General features: G+C 25.2%; 1 protein-coding gene across 1 annotated transcript in view; it reads left to right on the forward strand.

Moving 5' to 3' along the window:
• LOC107446108 (cardiolipin synthase) overlaps positions 1 to 7,196 on the forward strand; it is a 12,523-nt gene extending 5,327 nt beyond the window's left edge. The window contains exons 3-7 of the mRNA XM_043042071.2: positions 935 to 1,064; positions 2,472 to 2,557; positions 5,291 to 5,359; positions 5,711 to 5,802; positions 6,919 to 7,196. Of these exons, the coding sequence (XP_042898005.1) occupies positions 935 to 1,064; positions 2,472 to 2,557; positions 5,291 to 5,359; positions 5,711 to 5,802; positions 6,919 to 7,021 (480 nt within the window). The 3' untranslated portion in view covers positions 7,022 to 7,196. The remainder of the gene's footprint in view (positions 1 to 934; positions 1,065 to 2,471; positions 2,558 to 5,290; positions 5,360 to 5,710; positions 5,803 to 6,918) is intronic.
• Positions 7,197 to 9,227: the final 2,031 nt, after the last annotated feature.

Below are 9,227 nucleotides of genomic sequence, written 5' to 3' on the forward strand. Positions count from 1 at the left end.
AGGCCGAATTTACTACCGTTTAGCGGTACCTTCACAAATTCAATTTTAGGAAAAACGGTAGTTTCACAAATTCAACTTTAGGAAAAACGGTAGTTTCACAAAATACTTTTCTTAGAATTTTATTTTTGTATCCCTTAAAACACGATAAATTCATATTTTTGTGTTGATTTTTTAATATAATTTTTAATTTTTCACCTCTCAGTATATAGGTACCTCTAAATAGGTACCTCTCAGAAAAACTTAGACAGACCCCTGCACATGAAAATGAATAATATTACAAAAGATGTGAGTTTTAATAACACATGAAAATGAATACATAATATTACAAAAGATGTGAGTTTTCAAAAGTACAAGATTTTGGTTACTATTCAAAATATAAGTGTTTCTTCAAAATTTTAAATTTATTTTTTCTAGAACATATTTAGAAACACTATCCTTTAAAAAATATATAAATTTTATGTATTAATTAAATTTCACATATGAATATAGGTTTTTGACATTTTCGACATTTTTGACAGTGAGGTTTTTGACGTGACGGTTTAAACCATGGTTTAAACTGTCAAAAACTGTCACATGTCAAAAACCTGCCAACCCTGATAATTGGTAATTTAATACTTGTTATTTTATAAAATCATTATTTTGCGGCATTAGGCTTCTTAAAAAAAAAAATCCTTTTTTAGATAAAATAATTTTTAGGAAATGTGAAGAAAAAAATTATTGATATTATGTTTTTCATTAAGGGGTATGGGTTTTACTCTTATTAATATTAATTTTGAAACAGAAAAATTTCATATTTTTCACATGAAACATTGTTATTTATCCTTAATATTATTATTTAAAAAAAGAGTAAAAAAAAAACATTTTATCAGTAAACGTGTGGATGGATTTTTAGCTGAATCCAAACATGCATGAATTTAAAATGTTCTTTTTATAGATTGATGGTTACATAGCTCGAAACTTTCCAAACCAACAGACCATGATTGGGAGCTTCTTAGATCCTGCTGCTGATAAGCTTCTAATTTCTACTCTATTTGTTACACTAACAATAAATGGGCTTATTCCTGGTGAGATATTATTACAGAATTATCATTTTATTACTTTACCATTTACATTATTTTAAAGTTATTATATTCTATATTAAATGATTTATGTTAAATGCATTAGGGTGAGAAATGTAAAAGATTTCTTTATGTTCTTTTATAACATTTTCTTTATGGCAACAACCCTAAGATATTTTATGTGTCAACATACTTAGTACCTTTTAACTTCAGTGGTATCTTTTAAAATATACAGAAATAATTTTTGTGTGCTTGCAAAATCTTTCTGAAGCACAGTATTTATTCAAATGAGGATAGGGTATACTTTGTGTTATGTTTGAATAAGACTCAAAACAATGTGAAATTATTCATAACATCGAAAAAATGCCTTTATTTTGTGCTTTACATGTTCCTTTTTTATGTGCCTTTATTTTATTTGTACTTTTTTTTTCATGTTTTTTGCTTTTTCATGGTATTTATGATAATTAAGGGACTTGATTATATGCTTAATTCTTTTTTAAAATAATATTAATTCTAAAAATGTTTATTTTATTTTAGAAGTGATAAATAAAGCAAAATTTAAGTTATCTTAATAAATATGTTTATTTGCTTATAAAAATAATGACCTATAAATGTTGATGTAAAATTTTTTTTAGCATGAACAAATATAGCATCATTTCTGTTTACTTGAATTATGATCATTATCATAAACATGTGTTTTCAATTGGAAGGGGAGAAGGTTAAATTTTTCTCTTAGGTGAATAACTCTTAAAAGTCATGGAATTTTAATGTACACATGATTTTTTTTTAAAAATAATAACTACTTATTCTAAACTAGATTCTCTGTAGGATTTGACTGCTTTTTTGCACAATGAACTTTTTTTTCTGCTAACAAGTTGAAGCTAAGTTGTTTACTCTACAAAAAAGGAAACAAAGTTTTGTGCTAATTTGTTTAAATAATTTTACAATTTAAAAATTGAATTTGTGAAGTACATTAAAAAATAACTTTGGACAATTCGACCTATAAACAAATATTTTGTTAACTGTAGTTTTTCACGATACTAAATGCTTTGGTTTAGATATCAAATATTTATTTGACTAATTTAAATGTTGTGTAAGGAAAAAGTATCTTACATGAAGGCTTGATCTTGTGATCGTAATTAATTCACAACAATTTTGGAATGAACTTAACAGAGTTTTACTTTGTTGTGTGCAACAGAATTATTAAAAATAACGTGGTACCTTTAAAAATATTTAAAACAAAATTTAAAATTGTTACATTTTTTGTTCTCATTCTTAAAGAAGTACCCATTTATGTCATAATGAAATTTATTTATTTTTATTAAAAATATGTAATGATACTATTATATATAATTTAATTTTATATTTCGATTTCTTTATTTTAAATATTGCTGTTTTTAATTTTTTCTTTAGTTCCATTAACATCTCTTATTATAATCCGCGATGCTGTTCTCTTTGGAGCTGGCTTTTATATAAGATATGTATCCTTACCTCCTCCTGTAAGTATGTTTATTTCAGTTACTTATTTTTTTAGAAAAAAAAAACATTTTATTTACTGACAAATATTTTTCTTTAATTATTTAATCTGTTTAAAATTGTCTTTAACACGCTTGTTGTTCACAAGAGTATTATGTAACCTATCTTGTAACATAATTTTTTATTTAATACCAATTGTAATGAGAAGAAAAAAATCTTTTGCATAATTTTGTAGTTTACTGTGTAAGAAACAAATAACAGAACTTGTTCTATAAAATTTGATTTTTAGTCAAATTGATTAATTTATTGAAATTTCAATTTGACTTCTGAAATTATAAAAAATTTACCATTTATAGGGATTTTTTTTTTAAATATACTTTTCTTTGTTAAAATTTTTACTACTAATAAATTTAAGATTATGATTGCTTTTTTAAAATTTTTAAAAAAAAAGTTATCAATAGTTGGGAAAAAAATTGTTGGTGTAACATTTTTAACTATTAACGAAGTTTTTAATGCTCAAGGAGTTTAATGCCCTGGAGTTCTGGTTAAAACACTAGAACTCCAGGTTTACCTTGTTCGTTTCATTTATTGTCCCACTTCCTACATCATTTTCAGCTGGCCCGTGAAAATTGCCTACATTGATACTGACAATGTTAAATTAACCCAGATTTTACCTCACCCTTTATTTTAAAATATCTTGCTTTTTATTTTTTTTTAACGAACCAAAATCATTTTTTCTCTACAAAGCTCGCACAAATTTTATAGGTTTTCTTCTTCTTTTTTTTAAATACTTGTTTATTAGCATTTCATAGCTTTTCTGACATTCTTTCTATTCCATACTATTGCCCTTTTGTGTGTGAGAGGGGATTTTCCCCTTGGGTCAAAGTCAGAAAGGGGGTGGGATGGGCAAAGCACAGGAAGGAACATAAATACATAATAGGAACATAAATGTTCAAATTTGCGAGTAGAATTTTTTCCAGCAGCCTTTGAATATTGGAATTAATCCAATCATTTAAAGTATGTTAAACTAAACTACTGGTTAAGTAATAATTTCTTTTCCTTGATTCTGGTGACCTGCAAAATGTTTCTAAGGAAAATTAAATGTTCTGGAAGCTCTTAAATTTGATTTCTGCAGCATTGGATAGTGTTAACTAAAATACGCCATTAATGTCTTTAATAAAGCTTTTCGATATCCAAGACTAACATAGGCCCTCCAGAATAAAATTGCTTGGCTGAAGATCTTCCGAAGTTGACAATGCATACATCGACAACAACTCGCATCACACAATTTTTCTATTCCTTCAATATCTGATTCAATGCTTGCTCTGAATGATAATGAGTAAAACGATGAAGATTAGTGATTTATTAAAAAAAATTTTAAATTAGCAACAAAAAAAGCAGTACATATTGATTTTGGTAATTGTTAATTTTAATATAAAATCTGAGTGAGTTATTAAAAAACATAAAGAATTGTTCAGTATTCAAAATTTACCACTTTAAAATTATTCTTTATTCCAAACTAGAGGCTTCAAAATAATGATAAATTATTAATATGAGGCTTCAAAAGTAAAAACTATTAAACTATTCTTCATTCTGTGCTGCAGGCTATGAAGATTTAATGAATTATTATTATGAGGCAGCAAAAGTGCAAACTTATGTAGTTATTATGTTCAATAAACTTTTTTTATTATTATTAATTTAGCTTTTCCCCCTTCTCTATTTTTCTTTATTTATTTTAATATTATTGATCTATTTAGTTCTGATAATTTTAAATTAAAGCAATAGCTTAACGTATAATTTTTTAAAAAAAAAATTCTTCAATTGGTTATTCAATTGAAATCTATTCTAAATTATTCGTGTAATCTATTTTGATTAAAAAAAATTTAATAAATCATAAAGTTTTTAAGCAATTAATTAATTATAGATTTGGTCCTGGTTTCAAAACTACTCTTCTCATTCAGAGTTTTAAATAATTTTGTGGTAAAGTTAAACAACAATTAAGAACTGATAACTGTATTGGAATTTCATAAACTAAAGTTATAAAAATACAATATATATGGTTAATGTTACCTTTTTGAATTTTGAAAATATTTAATTGTTATATATTTAAAAATATTCAAAGGTACGAGCTAGAATTTGTTTAATTTTATAGTTAAGTCACTATCACATTCTTTGATTTCAAAGGTTTTCAATCAAAAGCCCTAAATTGTAGATAAAATATATCATTACTATTGTACCATAGAAAATTCGCATAATTAATGTGTTATCACATAGTTTATTATATTGATTATTATATCAAGTTTATTATATGGCTAATTCAGATGACTAACTGATATAGTAATTATAATATATAATTAATACTTTACTGCCTGTATACTTCAGCATGTTTTTTTTTAATGGAATGTTTATTTAAAGAAAAGATGTAATACATAACACATGAAGTAATAACACATAATAAAAACACATGAAGATATAAGATTATATTACTCCAGTATTACATGTGGTAGCAAAAATTACAAATTAATGAGTCAAGAGTTCTGTCTCATTTTGTATAAGGAGAAATTTCTAAGACAAAAAAAATCTGTATATTTGGTTGTATGTTGCTATATATTTTATATTTTTTACAGTGGTAATAATATTTGTTATAATTCATATTATATATTTCTATTAGGGTTTGTAATGCTGATAATGAATGAAAAAATTATTCTTATATTTCAATGTTTATTAAATGTTAGTAAATTATTATTTTTTCCTAGAAAACACTGACCAGGTATTTTGATATGTCATTTGTCACAGCTCGATTATCACCAACCAACATAAGCAAAGTAAGTTTACCAAATTATTTTATGTATCATGAACTATTATATTTTATGAACACAATTTTATTTGTGGCTCTTACATCATTTAAACTTTTATTAATAAATCAGCCCTAAAAAGAGTTTTATTTGATTATAAATTTGTAAAAGAGACATAAATTTATTTTCTTCCCTTATTTATTTTTTTCACTTATTTTTAAATAATTAATTATGATAACTAAATATTCAAAACTCTATACACTAAATTAATATTTGAAAAATATCCATAGTAACTATTTTTTCCTCCAACTAATATAGTAAAATTCTTTTGACCTGTTATTTTTTAATTATGTCCAACTCTTACGTATTCTTCATTAACAGATCAACACTGGAATTCAATTGGCTCTTGTGGCAGCATCCCTTGCTGCTCCTGTATTCAGTTTTGTTGACCACTTTTATTTACATGTGCTTTGGTAAGTATTGTGTTTATAAGTATTGTGTTATATTGTATAAACATGTAACAATTATAAACATGTTTAATTATAAACAAGTATTCAAAGCATGTTTATAATTATCAGAGAGAGGAAAAGACTTTTTTGTAAAAAAAAAAAAAAAAAAAAAAANAAAAAAAAAAAAAAAAAAAAAAAAAAAAAAAAAAAACAATAAATAAGAATGTTCACGAATAGAGAAATGTATTAAAGATAGGTCAATTCAATAGTTTTAAAATATCAAACCTTGTAGAATATCCAGATAAATACTGTATGTACATTCAGCCCTTTACCCTGCATTATTTTCTGTAAACTTTATGCAAGAATAAAAGATTATATTAGTTATATTGTTGATGTATAAAAGGATATATTCAGTTATATTTTTTTGCTTTTACGTCATTCATTTTTTTTTATTCTGACATTTAAGTTGAAAATTTAAGTTACAGAAGGCTAAAAGACTGTAACTAAGAGAGAGAGAGAGAGACATTTTAGCTCTGGATAACTTAAATCAATGTTATTAAGTAGATAATCATTGGACTCATAGACTATAAATTATAATTGGGCGTATTTTTATGTTTCTGATATTTATTCTGTATGAATTAGTATAGTTTATTGTAATTACCTGTTTATTAAACTGTAGATAAGTGATAAAATTTAACATTAGCTACCTTATAAGATGTTCAGGTGTTATAGAAAGACCTGGACTACCCGAAACAAGAAAAAGTTGATGATTATAATTTTAAGCCTTAAAAAAATTCTTTCAATTTATGAAAATATGAAAAATAAATAAAAATTGCATTAAAAATATGAATTAATAGTTTTCATCAGTCCAAAAGATAACTTTTTAAACTGGAAAAACCAAATAGCTCAAAATTAGAAAATCTTGTCGGAATATGTTTAACTTTAAAGCCAACGATGTATATTAAGAGAATAATATCACAAACAAAAATCTATATACTTAGATATATTATCTCTTTTTTTTACCATAATTAATTTTCAAAATTTGAGAAAAAAATTTTTATTGCATCGAAAAAAAAAGTTATGAACAGTTTGATAATCATTTCATTTATTGCATATTTGACTGTTTCTCCCTTTTTTTAGGTATATAACTGGTACTACAACTATTTTGTCTGCAGCAAGTTATGTTTACTACAAAAATTCTACATTCAAGTTATTTTCTTCAGCAATAGAAAAAGAGAAGTGATAATTTACTGATCCTCAATTTGCACTGATAATAATTAATATATTTGATAAAAGTTTTATCCAATTAAAAAACTTTTATTATCGTTAGGTAATGTGAGTATACAGATACATTATATTTTATTATTGTTTATATATGATACTATTCTGTAAATTAATAAAATGTTGTTCAATATTGTTTCAAAGATCATTGTAACTTAGCATCTATTAGAACACAAATGGTTTAATTCATTTTATAATATTGTAATTAATACAGTAATTATAGTAAGAAAGTTCTTTTTTTGAAAACTTTATGCATAAGTTTTTTTTTTCCTCCTCAAAGAAAGTTTTAAATGTCATCCTAAATGACACCACCACACTCTCCTCTCTATTTACTGCTCTATTAAAAGACTCGTTTAAATAATTTTATTTTTAATTCATAACTTTACATTCTCTTCTCATTCAATTTTTCATCCTCTTATTTTCTTTCCTTATTCTTGATCCATTTTTTGTCCATTTTCCTCCTCTATGTTGATGCTTTTTTACCCTCCATTTTTCTTTCATTATATTTCATAACTGCCTGCCAAGGAGATCATGGTGCGTAGCGTTTTTAAAAAGTGCTTAAAGGTGCTTATTTTCGACTTTTGTTTTTTAAAAGCTTTTTCATTGGGTGTTTTTAAAAAGTGCTTAATTTTCCCTTTTTGAAAATGATATATATATTTTTTACCATGTCAATTTTTGCATGTGCTTTTCACATTGTTCAATTCAACGTTTTCACAATTAATTTAATTACAATCTAGTTCAGCGTCCCGTCGATCCATAGCGTATAGAAAGCGCTAATCATTTTGCATGTTTGATGAAATCCTTGAAAGTCCACATGTGCGTCCACTGAGCTTGGGGGTTTGGTGAGATTCTTGCACTCTCATGTGCAACTCTGCTGCATTTTGCAAGATATTCTGAATTTTAGGCTTCATTTTCCACCATCTGATAGCGAACCAAAAAACCTCTTCATCTTTTTATAATAGCTAATATAATCAAAAGAGTTCTTAGTCAGAAACTGGTTATTTTATCATGATCATGTAAAGTCTTTGAAAATTATTTTGCATTTTATTAATGTACATTGTGCTTAAAAATATTTTTTGAGTGCTTAAAAGATGCTTATTTTTTGTTGAAGGATTTAGCTATGCAGCCTGGAGAAGCTTATTTTTCTCACAATATGTAGCTTTATTTTTCAATGAAAGATTGATTTTTCCATGATTTGTATTTCGATGTTTAAGAAGGTTAAGACATAGTCATAAGTCATTTTAATATATTAATATCAGTAGTGCTCAAGCGAGAAGTAATTCTTCAGATTTATATAAATGTCACACAATATTTGTGAAATGGCAATAATAACTGACATTCCAAACTAAAGATTCTGATTTAAATGTAAAGAAGGCACAATCATGTTGGAAGTTATGAATGATAGGGAACTAGGCCATTTTAATTAAGCAGATATGAGTAGGTCTCACACATTTAATTTGTGATAATAGACTTTTACAATTGAAAAATATTATATTATATTTTTCCCTTTTCAAAAATTTGATTCTTTTTCAATGAGATGTTATATCATGCGGATTTGAGTAATCTCTATTTGACACGTAATTTCACACTGTTGGATGTTTTTTTCATTATTTTTTATGTCAGTAGTTATTTAAAAAAAATTTCAGTCTTTTCTGTGTGGTTTTTCAAATTGCGCTGTTGAATGAAACACGAATTTTAAATTGGAGAATTTCAAATCAATTCACCATAAATTTACTTGGTTTCATAATCGTTTTTATCAGTCAAATGATGGACAAAGTCGGTCCCAAGAGTGTCCACTTAACTGAGGTTTCACTGTACTTTCATTACTTATATCTTGGGCAACTTTAATAAAAAAAAAATTCTAATTTTAAAGCAACAATTTTATAATTAATTTTAAATTGCTCTAAAATTTTTGTTTAATTTTGAATATTTTTAAGGTCAAGGGCAAAAAATAAAGACAAAAAATTTTTTTAAATTTAATTAGTTTTATAAAAATGTCCATATTTCCATAAATATTTAAGCTAGGCTTACGAAATTCTTTGTAATTATTGCACATAATAACTGTCACAAGTTACAAATCTATTGCTACATTTTTTAGCATAAGGTGTTAAAAAACAATATTTTCTGTTTGCAATTTATTGTCCATCACTGAAACCTCTAAAAGTTTA

The sequence above is a fragment of the Parasteatoda tepidariorum genome, chromosome 3 (assembly GCF_043381705.1).
Source record: "Parasteatoda tepidariorum isolate YZ-2023 chromosome 3, CAS_Ptep_4.0, whole genome shotgun sequence".
Taxonomy (NCBI): Eukaryota; Metazoa; Arthropoda; class Arachnida; order Araneae; family Theridiidae; genus Parasteatoda; species Parasteatoda tepidariorum.